Genomic DNA, 17,903 nt, shown 5'->3' with positions numbered 1-17,903 from the left:
GATTAAAGCAATTTGGGGAATCAAAGGAAGAAATGGGTAGATCTCCCAGCGATGGGAACAGCAGGAGGAATTCTTATTATGTGGAAAGAAGAGATGGTTACTGGAATCAATGTTTTGAAAATCGTAATCGTATTGTAAATTGTATGATTATTTCTATTTTATTCAAACTTGTCAGAAAATTAAATATAGATACATTAAAAGGCTAAATATATATAGGAAAGTGGTTTTACCCTAGTTTTAATCTATATCTACCATATATGCACTTCAAACAATAGAATTTACCACTTAACTTACATATGATAGAAATTGAAATCAATTTCTAGTCTTGAATAATGTAAATAAGTCATTTTCTAGTAAGGGCTTTAAAAAAAGTCTCCCATGGCAAAACTAAACATAAAAAAAAAAGAAAAAACAAAACAAAACAAAGTAGCGAACTAATTCTTAATTGAATTTATTTGAATCATGGTGAATCAAATTGTAGCATTTAAACAAAAATCATAAGATTTTTGCAGAAAAGAACTGACATAAGATTCAAATCGAAAACCTTGGGACTCATGATTCAAATCGTGAATCGTATCATTAATCGTAAGATTTTGACAACATTGACTAGAATAGAAGTGGACAAAGGAGAGTTCACCATTTCAATCCTTTTCACAAACACTTCTGATGGGTTCAATTGGATTCTGACACGAATGTATGGGACAAATTCTCCATCTCAGAGATGAAGGTTATGGGAGGAATTGGACTCCTTGCATGAGTTCGATGACCTATCTTGGTTTGTTGGTGGTGACTTCAATGTCACAAGATTTCACAGTGAGAGCTCAAATAGTAGGAGAGTGACAAGAAGTATGAAGGACTTCTCTGATTTCATTGCTAGGCACAATCATAGAGATCCCCCCCCAGCAATGGTTCTTTTACATGGTCAAACATGAGGGAATGCACAGTAAGCAGCAGATTGGATAGATTCCTCATGACCAATGACTGGGAGGAACACTTACTCAAATTCTTGCAGTCAATTAAGCCTCTCTGGATCTCCAATCACTGGCCGGTGGTGCTCCAGAATGAAATCTTTAGAAAAGGAAAGGCACATATCAGGTTGGAGAAGGTATGGACTACCCATAAGGACTTTCAGAAAAGAGTAGCTTCTTGGAAGGAGGAATGTAGAGTGGATGGTTGGGCAAGTTTCCGCTTTCAGCAGAAGTTAAGATACTTGAAGAGAAAGCTAAAAGCTTGGGGTAAAGAGGAGTTCAAAAGTTTTGTGGAAGAATAAGCTAATTCAAGAGCTTGATAATTTGGACCAGAGAGAGCAAATGTGGAATTGGGATGCAGAGGGTGAAAGCCGAAGAGAAACTATTAGAAAGGAATGGGAGAAACTTATAAGAAGGGAAGAAACCTATTGGAGACAAAGGTCTCGAGTGAGATGGCTGAAGGAGAGAGACAATAACTCAAAGTTCCTTCATAGTTGTGCTTCAAGGAGAAGAAGGAAGAATTATATCTCAAAGTTGAGGGTGGGGCAGAGAGAGTTAGAGGACAAGGGAGAAATTTCAGAAGTCATTGTGCAATATTTCAAAGGACTCAAAGGATGGTACTAGTAGAACTCCTCGGAATAGTTGGGAGGGCCAAAGCTGTCTAAAGACAAAAGGTTGTGGCTAGAAAGAATCTTTGAAGAAAAAGAGATTAAGGAAGCAGTATTTAAGATGGATGGTGATAGAGCTCCGGGACCGGAATGGTTCTCTATTCTTTTCTACCAACTATGTTGGGACACAATCAAGTCTGATGTGGTGGAGGTGTTTGCAGATTTCTACCTTTCGGCCTTTATCACTTGATGTTTGTAGATGACATCATCTTTTTCTTAGAGATGGATTGAGAGAATATTTCCAACCTAAAAAGAGTGCTAAATATTTTTGAGATGGTGACTACACTTAGAACCGATTTCACTAAAAGTAGTATTGTGGACCTAAATGTTAGTGGACTCTCTCTTGGATAGGTTTAAGGAGCTGTTAGGGTGTAAGTAGGAGAGGCTTCTCATTGCCTATTTGGGAATGCCTCTTGGTGGGAAACCAAGAAGTAAAGCTTTTGGGACCCAGTAGTGGAAAAATGTGAGAAAAGATTGGCCACATGGCAGAAAAGCTACCTTTCAAAAGGAGGAAGACTCACACTAATTAAGGCATCCCTTGCCAACCTGCCAATCTATTTCTTGTCAGTTTTCCGAGTCCCAAGCAAAGTAAAAAAGCAAGATTGAAAAGCTATAGCAGGATTTTCTATGGGAAGGGGCTGGTGAAAAGAAGTGTCATTTAGTTTGTTGCAATCAGGTTTGCAAGCCAAAGGAAGCCAGTTGTTTGGGGCTAGGTCATATCAAAGAAAGGAACTTGGCCCTTCTTGGAAAATGGTTGTGGAGGTATCGCTTGGAGATGGAAGCATTGTGGACAAAAATCATCAAGAGCAAGTACAGGAGACATGCAAACAGTTGGGATAGCAAGGTCCACTTGAACCGGGTCAAAGCTTCTAATCCTTGAAAAGGTATTTCTTCTATCTATGACCTCTTTTTTTATTCTGTTAGATATCGGGTGAGAAACTGAAATAGAATCAAACTTTGGACTGATTTGTGGTGGGTAGAGGATACCCTTACTAACTCTTATCCTAGAATCTTTAACCTGTCCCAATCCAAAGAAGCCATGGTAGCCTATAGCCTTAACCCCGCATCTTCGGGAACCACTTGGAATCTAAACCTCAAAAGAATTTTAAGAGAAATAGAAATTGCTAATATAGCTAGTTTGCTAAACTCTCTTAATGAGGCATGCATCTCACTTGCTACCCCTCACCAGAGAATTTGGAAACTTAATCCTACCGGCAAGTTCACCCCTAACTCCTTTTTCAAGGCTCTAGTGTCATAAGATCAGGGTTCTCCCGTTCTGGTTAAGAAAGTTTGGAGATCACATGTCCCCCTTAGAGTCTCCTTCTTTGTGTGGAAAGCCTGTTTAAAGAGAATAAACACCTGTGATTTGATTAAGAAAAAGTTTAAAGGCAGATTATGTATCTCCCCCCATGTTTGTCCTCTTTGCCTCAGCGATGGAAAGACAACTGATCACATCCTTCTCCATTGCCCTGTCACAAGGAAGGTTTGGTGTTTCTTCCTAAACTGTTGTTTACAGTTGGGTGTTCCCGGAGAAAGTGGTAGACATCTTGTGGCAATGACAAGGCAGAGGTCTAGGAAAAAGAGGATGGTTATACTGGAATACAGTGACCCATGCAGTCCTTGTGGGGCATTTGGGGAGAAAGGAACAATAGGATTTTTGAAAATAAAGCTAGAAATGCTGAAGATCTAACTTCCTACATCACTTTTCTCTGCAACCTTTGGGCAATTGATTCTGAAGTTTTCAAAGGTCTCTCCTTAAATGATCTCCAGAGCAACCTTCCAGAAATCCTGCACACCTCTCAATTGGTAACTAAAAGCTCCCTTCTAGTTGGGGAAGATGTGATCGTCAGAGACTGTCAACTCCGGAAACCTGCGGCAAGTCCTAAATACTACAACAATGAGAAAGTCAATAGCAATTGGTTCAAAATCAACCGAACTCAACACAAAACCTTTCAAACAAGATGATTTCTTTAATGATTACAGAGAGAGGTAAGGGAGGTTGGACGAGAATATCCCTGAAAGCAGAGGAGACGGCGTGGGCGAGAGATTTTCTCCAAGAGGTAATCTCCATGCAAACGGGATTGTTAAAGAGTGTAAACATGCTCATAGGGGGAAGGTGTTATTAATTCAACAAAGTGAAAATCAGTGGGATAGATTCATCCGTTTAAGCATTTGGGAACTCGACAAAAAACAAAGGTTAATCTGCATCCCGGAAGAAGAAAAGGAGTCAGGTTGGAAGTTTTTTGCGAGGTGCTAGACTCTTTCATCCCTAAGCTTGGACCTTCAGCCTCTGAAACCCCAGCTGCTTTCTTGTCACTGACGATTGGGCGGAGCAGAGTTGTGAAGGCTGGAGGTTCGGCCCATATCTCTATTGCCACCCAAGAAAGACCTTTTGGTTCTTGGGAAAATGCATTTGTGTGAACCAGAACTGACTAACTAGGCTAGAACAAAATCGAACTTGGCCTCTCAGCAAACTTTCACTCTCCAACCCTCATCCGTCTTTACCCATTCTCCAACAAGAAAGCTGTGGGGTTCACTCCTTCTAAAGATCTAGCTTTGGCTTGGGCTAGAATGGGGAGTCTCTACATGTACGGAAGTTGGGTGAAGCTAAACCGTTGGTGGCCAACTGTAAATGCAGTACCCACAGATTTACTATTTGATGGATGGATCACCATTCATGCACTCCCGTTTCACTTGTGGAAGGAGGAAGACTTCGAGCTGATAGGAAGTATGTGCGGAGGACTAGAAGAAGTTGATCCAAAAACAAAAAACTTGACTGATTTGAGGGAGGCTCGTCTGAAGGTGAAAAACTGAGGAATACACTCCAATCCTCGAAAAGAACGTCTGGTTTTTTGCTTTGGTTGTAGTGGAGAAGACAACCGAGTCAAATACCAAACTCGTTGAGTCATCTCAGAGCAACGGTACGCAAACTTGTGTGAGTTCTAAGGCCACCGACCAACCAAGAGATGGGGCAGGCCGGTTACGTGCAAAGGAAGTTAAACCTGTGGCGGGACCTTAAGGGATGGGCGGAGTCAGGAATAGGCAGGCTTTTACTCTACCCAGAAATAGAAAGAGAGAGGAAGCAGGAAAGTTTAATTTAAAGAGCAGAAATAGGAAGCCTGCTCAAATTTCAAAAGGAGTCTCGGCTTGGAGGCTTAGATCAGAGAAAGTGGATTCTCTTTCGGGTTCAGATGAGCCACATCAGCATAATATTGATCTGGCTAAGAATCATAATCGCGCATCAAGCCGAGCACAACCATCTCAAGTACTTCGCACGCGCCAAGATACTCACACGCATAGCCTTTCTTCGACTCTCACATACACTGGATGGGACTTCCCTGAACCCCCCCCCCAAGCACAAAATCTCGCTAGAAAGATGTGCTACGGTCACTAACAGTCGAGTACCCATCATCAAGCTGGTCGAAAGAAGTAGAAGAGTTGGACTTAGATGAAGCTTTGAGCACCTACAAGACAGAGACAGAGGTTGATCCGCAAGAAGTGGCGCTATCCAGAGCCAAAGCTCTCCTAAACGGGGGAAAGGAGTGGGGGTGCGTCGACTTGTTGGAAGAAGTCTGCTTAGTCAATCCAGAATACAGGATTCAGTTACCTACTTACAGAAGCCCTAAGGACGAACAAGGAAGAAACTCATCGATCTCTTTGAACACAACCTCATCCAGACCTCGCTCTTATTCAAACCCTAGCTTTCCTTGTTCTTATCCAAACCTCGATTCTTCTTGTTCTTTTCTTCATTGTAGCTTTCCTTCATCTCACTGTAGCCATTTGTCTACTTGTGATCCAGGTTCAGGTGACCAGCAATCCCAACCATTGGGCAATCCCACATTTCATGATCATAGTTCGGGTCCAAAGGAAACTTCGCTGGTTATAGCAGGGGCCAAAGCTACAACAAGCCAAGAAAAGGAGAAACAAAAAATATCTAAAGTCATAGAGATGGCAGGGAAACTAGGAATTCACTGTAGAGGAACCAGTGGGATTCTGAGCTTGGAAAGAAAGAACACAAAGGAAGATGGTGAGTCCAAGGAAGTAATCGGTATAAAGAAAGGAAAAAGAAAGGGAACCAATAGGGAATTAAAGCGTTTGCAATGGGGGATAAGGGGCCAGAATGCAGATAGCAAAGGGGAAGAGAGTAGAAGATTAAGTAAGGGAAAGCCAGCTAGAGTTAACAAATGAAGATATTGAGCTGGAACGTAAGGGGGTTGGGTGGTGATGTAAAGAGAAGCATAGTGAAAGACATGTTGAGAAGAGAGAATCCCGACATAATCCTTTTGCAAGAAACAAAAAAAGAATCCGTGGATAGGAGATTGGTAAAATCAATTTGGGGAACAAGAGGTAGAAATTGGGCAGCCCTCCCGAGCACAGGCACCGCAAGAGAGATTATCATAATGTGAAGAGAAGACGGAGTATCCGGAGTAGAAATAGACAAAGGTGATTTCACAATTTCAGTCATGTTCAATAACAAGGAAGAAGATTTTACTCGGATCCTAAATGCGGTTTATGGTTCAAACACCCTCTCAAAGAGGAACCAGTTTTGGGAGGAGTTAGATTCCCTTCATGAATAGGCAGACATCCCCTGGTTGTGGGTGGGGATTTCAACGTCACTAGATTCAGTTATGAGCACTCAAATGGGAAAAGAGTAAACAGAAGTATGAGGGACTTATCTCATTTTATTTCTAGACACAGGCTACATGACCTCCCCCTAAGAAATGGTATGTTCACATGGTCCAACATGCAGGAGAATGATTTAAGGTGCAGACTAGACAGATTTTTAATCTCCCTAGAACGGGAAGATCTATACCCTTTGACCTGTCAAGAGATCAGGCCCCGATGCATCTCTAACTATTGGCCAATTGCTCTCACCACAAATCTGAAGCTTCGAGGAAAAACCCCTTTCAGATTGGAAAAATTCTGGATTGAGCACAAAGATTTTTCCAAGAAGGTAGAAACCTAGTGGGAGGAATGCAAAGTGGAAGGCTGGCCAAGTTACAGATTTCTGGAAAAGCTGAAGTATGTGAAAAGGAATCTAAAAAGGTGGGGGAAAGAGGAATTCAAAGCGCTAAAGGAAGAGAAATCTCTCTTGTTATCAGAATAAGAAGACCTGGACCAAAAGGAGCAAACTGGCCAGTTAAAGGAGAGTGGAAGACGAAGGAGAACCACTTTAAGGCAAGAATGGGAAAAGGCAGTAAGGCACGAAGAAGTGTATTGGAGACAAAGATCAAGGATCAAATGGCTAAAAGAAGGAGATAAAAACTCCAGATTCTTTCATGCATATCCTTCTGGAAGGAGGAAAAGAACCACATCTCAAAAATAAAAATCGAGCAAAGAGAGATAGAGGATCCCGAAGAAATCCCTGAAGCTTTTGTAAGTTTTTTCAAAGACCTATATACAAAGACTGAAAGTAGAAACTCTCGTCAAAGCTCTTAGGAAGGCTCAAAAATTTTAGAGAAGTAAAATCTGGTTAGAAAGGGAATTTCAAGAATAAGAAGTGAAGGAAGCAGTCTTTAATATGGACGGAGACAGGGCACCAGGGCCAGACGGATTCCCTCTTTTCTTCTATCAGATTTGCTAGAATACCATAAAACAAGATCTGCTAGAGGTGTTTAAAGATTTTTACCACTCGGCTATAGTAAATAAGGGAAAAAATTCCAACTTCATATGTCTGATCACAAAAAAGCAAGGCACTTCTGAAGTGAAAGATTTCAGACCGATCAGTTTAGTGGGAAGTGTTTATAAAATTCTAGCAAAAGTGCTGGCTAGGAGATTGAAGAAAGTTCTAGGTGAGATCATCTCGCCTAATCAATTTGCATTTGTAAAAGGACGACATATTGTAAATAGCATTCTGATAGCAAACGAATGTGTGGAAGAGAGGAAAATGAATGGCAAGCCATGGGTGATTGTGAAACTAGACTTGGAAAAAGCATACGACAAAGTGGATTGGGAATGTCTATTAGAAACTCTAAGGCTAATGGGGTTTGGAAGAAGATGGATTCAGTGGATGGAGGGATGCCTCCCTTTCTATTATATTGGAATGCCTCTTGGAGGAAACGTGAAGACACAAAGCTTTTGGGATCCTGTAATAGAAAAATGTGAAAAAAAAAAACTGGCCACGTGGAAAGAGACTACCAATCCAAAGGCGGGAGACCCACCCTAATCAAAGCCTCTTTGGCAAATTTACCCACATACTATCTCTCCTTTCGAATGCCAACCAAATTTGTCAATCAGCCGGAAAGACTTCAAAGAAATTTTTTGTGGGAGGGAAGTGGGGAATAGGGATCCCATCTTGTGAATTGCTCCCAGGTGTGCAACTCTAAGGAGGAAGGTGGTTTGGGAATAGGTCATTTGAGAGAAAGAAACACAACTCTTCTAAGTAAATGGTTGTGGAGATTCCCTCAGGAACCGGACGCCCTTTGGACTGAGATCATCAGCAGCAAGTACGGGAAACATGCAAACGGTTGGGATTGCAGGCTGCACTTGAATCGGATCAAGGACATAAACCCTTGGAAAGGTATACTCTCAACCTACCAAAATTTCATTTCCTTTATCAGGTACAAAGTGGGAAATGGGGATAAAATAAAATTCTGGACAGATGTCTGGTGGGATGACTCTACTTTGGCTGAATCTTTTCCTCGTCTCTATAGCCTTACCCGAAACAAAGAAGCTCCCATCTCCCTTGTCCTATCCTCTCATCTCTCCCAGTTCAACTGGAGCCTAGACTTTAGAAGACCTCTGAGAGAAAATGAGCTTGAGGAAATATCTAAATTCCTTTACACTCTCAAAGCAGTGTACCTTTCCCAAAACACCCCTGACACTCGAGTCTGGACCCTACACCCAGCAGGTAAGTTCTCAACCAAATCTTTCTTCAGGGCTCTAATCAAGGAAAATCAGGTATCTGAACTTTTCCCATTTAAGACAATTTGGTGCACACACATCCCCTCCAGAGTTGGCTTTTTTGCATGGTAAGCCAGTCTGAAGAAGATCAACACTATGGATCTTCTCCAAAAAAAGAACCAAGGAAGGTCCTGAACTTCCCCTCATGCTTGCTGTTTGTGTTTAAAAGCCGGGGAATCAACCAATCACATTCTGATCTACTGTGAGGAAACCAGAAAATTCTGGAGTTTCTTCCTCAACCTTTTTAATTTTAGTTGGGCTTTCCCTGAAAATATGATAGACTGTTTCAGACAATGGGCAGCAAGAAGTTTAAGCAAAAAAGGAAGGATCCTTTAAATTTCCATAGTACATGCCATCCTATGGAGCATTTGGGAAGAAAGAGACAACCGAATCTTCAACAATAGAGAAAGGAACTTCGAGGAGCTTTTGTCTATCATCTCCCATAGAATCTCCGTTTGGACCGCCAGCTCAGAGTACTTTAAAGGGGTTCCTTTTTCTGGCCTTCAAAGAAATGCTGCAGAATTTCTGTTCTCAAAACATCAATCCTTAATCCTCCCTACCCCACACTCTTCTGTGACGGAAGGGGAGATAACCTTGTACTTTGATGGAAGCACATTTGGAAACCCAGGTGCAGCAGGAATCGGTGGAATTTTTAGAAGAATGAATGGTACAGTTATTTGGGCTTTCAGTGGACCAATAGGGATAGCCTCTTCAAATGGAAGCTCTAACTGGAATCAGGATAGCAAGAGATCTGGGTTTTCAGAACATCACCATAAAAGGAGATTCAGCAAATACTATTAGGTGGCTAGCTGATCATGGCAGTGGGCCATGGGCGTTAGCACATTTTTTGACTGAAGCAAGGGATATCCTTCTCAACCTAAATGCATAGCTGGGGTGGATCCCCAGGGAGCTAAACACAGAAGCGGATGGCCTAGCAAAAGCTGGTGTTCACAGGGATGTCTTATTTAGTGATAGTTCCCTCCCTACTTTCTGAGTTGTATTTCTGTGTACATCTCCTATGTACATTTTTTCTTTAAGGAGACTGTTTTGGGCTTGTTTGTAAGACTTATTCTGATTCTCCACCCACCCTTTGGGTGGTGATATCTGTATTCTCCTTTTTATCTTTAATGAAAGTTACTGTTTCTTATCAAAAAAAAAAAAGATGTGTGAACTATGACTATGAGACATTCTATTAGAAAAGAACTGACTCTAAACTTTGATGGTAGTGCCCAAGGCTCCACAGGTCAAGCAGGAATTGGAGGTGCAATCCACGGGGAAAAGGGGAATATTTGATGGACTATGAGACATTCTATTAGAAAAGAAGAAGAACTGACTCTAACAAAATCAAGGGTTTTTAGAGATTTCTTGTTTAATGAGAACTGTTTGCCTTTGTAATTCTGCCAAGCCGCTCTAGGCTTCAGTACATCCTCTCATGTACTTCTTCTTATTCTGTCTTCAATAAAAGTTACCTTTGTTTCAAAAAAAAAATGGCAGCCCAAGGACTTCAATGATCTAGTTTACTTCTGAGCATTCTTATTCATTACAAGGTGACCAGTTTTCTACTGTTATCCTGCCCTGCTCTGTTATGATAGTAAGTAATTCAGTATAAACCTCTCCCAATTCTAGCATAGTTGTCAAGGCGACGCCTAGGCCACTAGGCAGTTTTCAAACTCTGCCTCACCCAAGCGCCATGTAGATTTTGTATTAAGCACACGCCTAGGAGACTAGGTGACTAGGTGGGCGCCTAGGTGCAAGAAACATTAATACATTGATCATTTAATATTTTTTACATTGTTTTTTACTTTTTTTTGCGGCAAATAGAACCTATTGCACATTATCAATCTTTCTATTAGAAAAATATTAGCAAACCTTTTGTCTTCTTAGGGTTTTATTTTCATGGCAGAACTGAATAGAAGAGGGAAAGCTGTCCAGTCAGGTTTGTTTCACACACAGTCCTGTTGCTGCAATGCTGCATAACCAGAAAGGAAATCTAAACAACTTCAAATATGCCAGGTATGCCAAATGAATATGCCAGAAAATCTAAACAACTTCTCAATTTTCAGTCTGCTTTGGACCACTTATTCTTCTTCTTACCTTCTTTGTTTTCAGCCTGTTTTTTCTTCTTTTCTGTTGGTTTTTTCCTCTTCTTTTTTTTCTGTCTTTTCCCTACATTTTTTTTGCATGATTTTTTTGAAATAAAACAGGGGCTCTGCCCCCTTCTTTTCTTCTTCAATTTCCTTCAATCTTTTCACCCTTTTGGTCTTATTCATTAACCTGCACCTTTTTATCCTCCTCGAAAATCTGGAACAGGGGTTCCACCCCTTTTCTTCTTCAATTCTCTGAGTTGTTTCATAATTTTTTTCCTCTTCATTGGTAGTCTGCAACAGGAGCTCTGCCCCCTTCTTTTCATTTTCTTCTTTTGTTTTAGTGTTTCTACGGTTTTCCTTGGTCTGAAACAGTAGTGGAGCCCCTTGTTCTTTTTCTTTTTTTGGTCTAAAACAGGGGCTCCACCTCCCTGTTTTCTCCTCAAGTTCTTTTTCTTTTCTTATTCAAACACAGGGCTACGCCCTCTTCAGTTCTTCTTCGAAGTCCAAATTTCTCTTTTTAATATTCTGTGTTGCATACTTTAAGCACAACTGCAAGAATCATACGCACAAAATTTAGTTTAGAGGATTGTAGGTTAATGTATAAAACCAAGTAACTAGCTCACAAGAGGTACAAACATGTAGGCTTCCTATTTTTTTATTCCATCACCTAGGCGAGGCCTAGGCACCTAGGAACCTGGGCGCCCCATGGTCGCCTAGCTTTGCCTTGGCACGTCGAAAACTATGAATTCTGGTAAGACTTTCATTTCAGCAAATGGAAAAAGACAGGCCTTTTCCTTTGTTTGAATCCTCCCCAATAACTACTTCCAGGATTTCTTTCCAATCCTCAACTTTGTCCCAAAACTTGATGACCTTCCTCTTGTTGATTTTGACAAAAGGACTAATATTACTTGAGATTTTGATAAAAGGACAAATATTACTGTTATTTTCTTTCAGTTCTTCAATAAGTTCCAAGTAATTGCAATAATACCACTTACAGACAGAAGTTATATAAGACCATGAGTTTTTCTTTTAGTTGATATGAATATCAGATAACTAGTAACAATTATCAAAAAAAAATATATCAGGTAACTAGTAATAACAGCTTTCTTACATCGTAATCCTAATAACTTTATCAGAATTCTATTTATGCTTTTCTTTTCTATTTTCCTTTTCTTTTTGTCGATAAGGGGTTTTCAGCATTCAAAGTTTTTGAACGTGTAGTACCTGGATATTTCAGCATCAAATACAGTAAAAAGGAGCCACTCCAGACAATGTGAAAAATGAGGCTTTTCTGCAGATAAGCGTGCCAACCTTAGAGCTTCCTCAATTTTATCCCTCTAGTGAACAATAAAACAGAAGCAGAATTACAATGTCACAAATAGACAGAATACAGGATCCTAAAATAGAAATAGATATTTTCATACACTTTACCATGTAAATCACAAAAGAAGAAAACTTTCCAAAGCATAGGGGTGCAAGGAAATCTGGTAAGGGGGACATATTTTTAATATTTCTTAACAAATATTTCAGGCACTCATACATCCAGCTCCTGAGAAACTTTGCTAGAAGGAGCTAGTTGTGAAATGTGATCTCATCAGACAAACTTCATTACAGAATTTTTTAATACAAAAAACATTTCACCAGTAACAGTGTCACCAATCTTGGATGACATTTACTAACTAGAGACCAAGAGATCCTTGTTAACCCAACAAGGGATAAAGGCCATTACCCAAATGTTGGTCCCAGCAGGGTCGAGTGGATATGGACATACACTTTCGCATTTTCTTTGTACAAGTTGGCTGCTCTCTGACTCAAACCCATGTTCTCATGCTTGTCAACATAAGGTTTTACAATTTCATTAACAAATGGCCCTTTGCTGGACCAACAAGAGATGAATCCAACTATCAATCTTGTTCTCTTATTTCACCCTATCAAGAACAATGTTTTTCTAAAGCACTGACTTGATAAAAGAAAGATCTTTGCAATTCATGGGTACCGATGAGAGGCAGAATAACAAAAAACCAAATCTACTAATAATTTACCCAAAAAAACTACTAATAAATGCCTCCAAACGTTGCACTAGTTGAACAGAGCATAGTTTACACAAAATTGAAGCTCAAAACTCAAAAGTTGCTGATGGCTGATAGGAAACTGCGCATCAATTACCTGAAGAAGGTGACGCAATAAACAGTGTAATATTGTTTGTGCTTGAGGAGTAGGCTCAAAACAAGGAAACTCTGTGCATGATGAAAATGACATTCTCTGGGAAATACCAACTACAACACCAGCATATGGAAGAAGCCCCAGAGGGTAAACCTCACGATCAAATTCCAGCTCAGGATCCAACTATGGCAATAACAAGGAGTCAAAATCATTCAGCCACCTTAATGAATAACACGACTGAAATAACCACTCTTCAAAATATCAGCTTTAGATTAAAAAAATGGAAGAGAAAAACAGAAAAAAAAAAAACAAAACAAAACAAAATGTAGGGATTAATTTTCAAAAGCAGTTTGGGACAGTTTCACTTGTCCACATCAGTTGAGAAAGCACATGTGACAGGGTAGGGGATGATGCATTTATCCACATCTTCATCAACTCAATGCAAAAATTAATGTTTTTTTTTTTTTTGAGAAAATGAGATCACACACACGTAGCAGTTAAAAATATTATGAATAAATAGGCATCAATCCATGCTGCACTAAAACATGAAAATGGGATTGAATAGCTACTCAACTTAACCCAAACAGTTCTGTGGAGTGCCCATCTAAAAGATTCAGAAAAGGGTAACAATTATCTTCTCTGCCCAATTTTATGTTCAACATGTTAGAGAATAAAACCTATTCAAGGACTTCACTTGACAGCTTAAGCTTTTAGGTTGAATAGTTCTTTAAGATGGTATCAGAGCCAGTTTGATCAAGTGGTCTAGTGTTCAATTCCTGTCGCCCCCATTATAATTAATTAAGTTTCAGTACAAGGTTTGGGTGGGCCTGGGCTGTCCATGCTTCAAGCCCAATGGGCTTTTGTGGGCATGTTAGAGAATAAAACCTATTCAAGGACCTCAGTTAACAGCTTAAGCTTTTAGGTTGAATGGTTCTTTAAGACAACAAACATCTTTAATAATTTATCAATTCATATAGAGAAAATATTCTAAAGAGGTTCTATTCTAAAGATAAAAGACTAACACTCTCAGATAATATAGTACAACTAAGATCAAGACAATATCTAAACTATAAAGTGATATAAGCATGGAAACACTCATACCTGCAAAAAATCCTCCTGCTTAAAGGAGTCAACACCAGGAGATGGATACCAAACCTGCAATGATTAGCTTCCAAGCATAATCTGTATCAGACAAGTAAAGGAGATATAATAGTAGAGGTGAAGAATGCACAGATTATAGAAAAATGTTAATAGACTATAAATGCTATAGATTCATACATTCCATTACCTGCATTCCTCGGTGGCCATAATCTAACCAAGAAACATCCTCAATAAGATTTGCTTTCTCCTCAGTCTGACCACAAGTAACCCAAAACAATTCAACTGAATCCGTGAGCTCTCGTTCACGCCCATCATCCAAATCAAGTAGTGAAAGTTCCCCATTTGTTCTCAGTATTAAGCATCTGACAAATATGATACAATTTAGCTTCTGATAATGCTATTTGAGTAACTTACCATTTGGATATATAAACACAGCTAAGCGCACCTAGCAGGCTGTCTGACAAAGCGATCTGATGAAGATGAAAGATGGTTTCTTGAGACAAACTCACTTGAAGGCTGTTCTGGAATGAAACGCATTGCTGCAGGATGGCTCTTTGCAGTCATTATCGAAAGTTCTCGTACTGTAGAAAGCTGTTCGTCATTTTATTACTTACAAATGTATGCATGGCTGATGTTCAAGCTAGAGTACTGCAACTCCCAGAGAAACAAGAACATAAAGAAAGTTAACTAGGAGTAAGTCCCCTACCTGCAAAGTTGGAGTGTTAGAAGGAGACAATTCACCAATGATATTCACATGGAAAATATGAACATCAAATGGACGATATGTGACAAGTATATAATCTTGAAATACGTCCATGACAATTGGCTTCCCAAGCAATGGTTTCCGGCAAAGCAAAGAACTCTGATCAAGATGATATCTTGGATAAAAGAGCAACTCGTACCTGCAAGACCTCAATCAATATTACTTTTATGAAGGATTATGCACTAGAGAAATGAAACACAGAGAAACAGTATATTGACAGAACCGTAACCAAAGCTTTGGGGTCTGGACAAATTGAATTGGGATTCAACTAGCATGAATTGTACAATTCAATTTGAAAGAAAATAAATATCTAGAAATATATAAAAAAAAAAAAAATTCAAAAGCACAAGTAGAGAATAGGCACATTACAATAAGATGGATTTTCTACATATAAATAGACTCCTCATTATATACAAAAATGCTTATGAATTATGAAAATATCATGTAATCTAATTTATCATACATTTGGATTAATAAATTTGACCATCAAAACGCCCTGAAACATATGCCAAAGGCATTGACACCTATGAGGCATATGCCTCAGGCGCAAGAGGCAATACTAATACAGTACGGGATTTGCACCAAGTAAACGTTTACAAAGTTGGTTTTCGAAAACCCATCTTAGTACGTATAGGGGGAGGATGATGCAGTACAGAAAGAAGCTAATAAGTTCTATGCAAGTGGGGACCACTACAAGACATGCAAGAAGCAAAGGTGACGACACCGACCCACTTAGTAAATATTTACCGAGATAGCATCATCGCGGAATTTCTATCTTAGTTCGTTTTTACCAAGTTAGCGCCACCACAGGATTTCTATCTTAGTTCGTATTTACCAAGTTAGCATTATAGGGAGATTTCCAAATTTATATTCAATCAAGACTTTCTTTTTTGAAGATATTTAGTAGGATTATAATAAGGAGTGTTTTATTAGATTAGGAAACCTTCTTTGTAGGAGGCATAAGGGTGTAAAAAAATCTATATAAAGAGTAGTTAGGGAAAAGCTAGGGTAGTTTATGTTGATTTTCTCTTAAGTATTCGGTGAAGAGTTATTCTTCCTATTTATTTTGGATTTAGTTCTTTTCTTTGAAGCTTCTCTGAACATGATTTGTTTCCGTACTGCACCACATACACCTTATACGTCTTTTTCATGAGGCGTGCTAGAGGCGTACACCTCATGCACCTCACACCTCATATAAAAAGACAGAAAATGAAAGAAAAAAGAAAGTTATGGAAATGAAAAGAAAGGGAATGGAAAGAAAAAGAAAGAGAAGAAAAGAAAGAAAAGAATGAGACCCTCCTTTCTCTTATTCCTCCTCCCCCTCCTTCCTCCTCTCCCCCTCCTCTTAAGGAGGCTTACGCCTCTCATGTTCTGAACTATGCTTCACACCTCTAGGTAGTGGAATGCCTAACATCACACCGCTGCATTTTAAAACATTGCTTTCAGACTTGGTCATCCCTTAATCCTCATTTCCTCGAACAAGAAATCTTTGGCCTCCACCTTGTTGTCTCCACAGAGCCTCCTTCCTCCATCTCTTCTCCACTAGCCAGTAAAGGTGTTGTATCTTCTGTATCTTACTCAACCTCCTTTCTTAACCTTCCTCTATCTGTTATCAGTCTGGAAGAAGATAAAACTGAAAAGGAATGAAAGAGCCTATTCATATGATCAGATCTTGGGCTCTGATACCATGTTTTCTGTGTAAGAATTTTGGGAGAAAAGAAAAGAAGAGACAAGAGAAAAAGGAGCTGGAACCAATAGAATAGTTAGGGTAGCAGCCTCATTTCATCATTATATATAGGGAAAACATATAAAATAAGTAAAAAGACAATATACCCCCCACAAAATATCTAAATTAAATACTAGAACATACCTTCTGGTTTCTGAAAAGACTGAAATCCCCTGCTTGACAAAGTCACTGAACACGGGGTACCCTTCTGATAACTATCCATCATATGCCATTTACATGTGATGTCACATGATGGTTAATTTATTTCATAATTCCGATTTTACCCTTTATTGGTCAAATCCAATCCAACCCCTTTGAGATCAAACAGACCCTTCTACGGTCGCAAGTGTGGTCAACACAAGCACTGAATCTATAATCATTTTCCTGGTAAGACCTACAGGTCTGTAACTGTTCCCAAGGAATAAGATGCTCTCAGCTTGAATTACTAGTGCCATTTTCAACCCAAACCACAGGCAGCAACTAGAGCGACAAATCCTAATTATCAATGAAACATCCCCCATGCTTCCATTTACCTGTGACATCCCGGTGGCCTTCGTCTTCACTTGCACTAAGGTTTTGTCACTTTCTCATCTCATTAAGTGCTCTCAGGTTTTTGTTTGGGGTTGTTTAGTTCTCTGTAAATCAAACCCTAGTGCCTCCCCCATTAGAATCTCGCCTGTAATGCCTGCAATGTCACAGCAAAGACTTTCTTGTACAGATACGATGCCGATTCTTCTGTTTCCATGATGGAATAATATTCTAGTGTATAGAATTCCAAATTGAAGGGCTGGTTTAAAGGCGATGTTTGGCAAGTCTTTCCGTGTGTCTTCTGGGCTTCAGCAAGCTCAAAAGACCAAAAATCAGTCTTTTTCCATATGGTAATCAAAAGCTGGAAAGATGAGAAAACGCATGTGTGGAAAGACCCAAAAAGACCAAACACTCCAAATTTCAGGAAGCTTCAAATGATGCTTTCTGGTCTTTTGCGTGATGGTCTGATGGATAGCCTCTAAACACATATTTAAAAGCCTGATAGACTGAGACGCTTGCCAAACGGTCTTTATCTTTAAAGACAAGAGCCCAAAAGCTCAGTATGTCTTTTGGCCACCTGGGCTGCTGGAAGATCTTTCTAAAAAGACTTGCCAAATGGCCCCTTTGTTTTTCAAAACGAAAATTGAAGATCTAGTTGCTAGAATTAAGGGGGTATGATAGTGATGGGGGAAGTAGGTGATATGGAAACCTAAGGCAGAACAAGAGTCCAGTAAGAGAAGAATGTGATGAGCAGAGGGCATGGATTAAGCAGTGGAACAGGGAAAAGGAGGAGAAGCAGTGATTTCAGTTATGGATTTTTATTTAATGGTTGTTTTTGAAATACGAAGAAGCTAATAAGGAATAGAGCTGGTTTTGATAATTTTCTACAAATTGGTAATGGCTCTACCATAAAAATATTATGTACCAACAAAAATTTCACCCCATTGCTTTGACAAAGCATGCTCCAATGTTAATTCAAAAAAACAAGCTACCGAC

The 17,903-nt window shown here is 39.6% G+C and overlaps 1 protein-coding gene across 1 annotated transcript in view; it reads right to left on the bottom strand.

Moving 5' to 3' along the window:
* LOC148848752 (uncharacterized) overlaps positions 1-17,903 on the bottom strand; it is a 64,382-nt gene that overhangs the window by 28,307 nt on the left and 18,172 nt on the right. Inside the window, exons 8-13 of the mRNA XM_088951138.1 lie at positions 14,597-14,792; positions 14,336-14,481; positions 14,078-14,252; positions 13,891-13,944; positions 12,793-12,972; positions 11,851-11,963 (exon numbers count right to left, since the gene is read on the bottom strand). Coding sequence (XP_088807264.1) covers positions 11,851-11,963; positions 12,793-12,972; positions 13,891-13,944; positions 14,078-14,252; positions 14,336-14,481; positions 14,597-14,792 — 864 coding nt within the window. The remainder of the gene's footprint in view (positions 1-11,850; positions 11,964-12,792; positions 12,973-13,890; positions 13,945-14,077; positions 14,253-14,335; positions 14,482-14,596; positions 14,793-17,903) is intronic.

This window comes from Nelumbo lutea, chromosome 6 (genome assembly GCF_056320005.1).
Source record: "Nelumbo lutea isolate HS-2025 chromosome 6, American lotus-T2T, whole genome shotgun sequence".
In the NCBI taxonomy this organism is placed as follows: Eukaryota; Viridiplantae; Streptophyta; class Magnoliopsida; order Proteales; family Nelumbonaceae; genus Nelumbo; species Nelumbo lutea.
The sequence above is the reverse complement of the archived record's forward strand: the minus strand, read 5'-3'. Positions and strand labels throughout refer to the sequence as shown.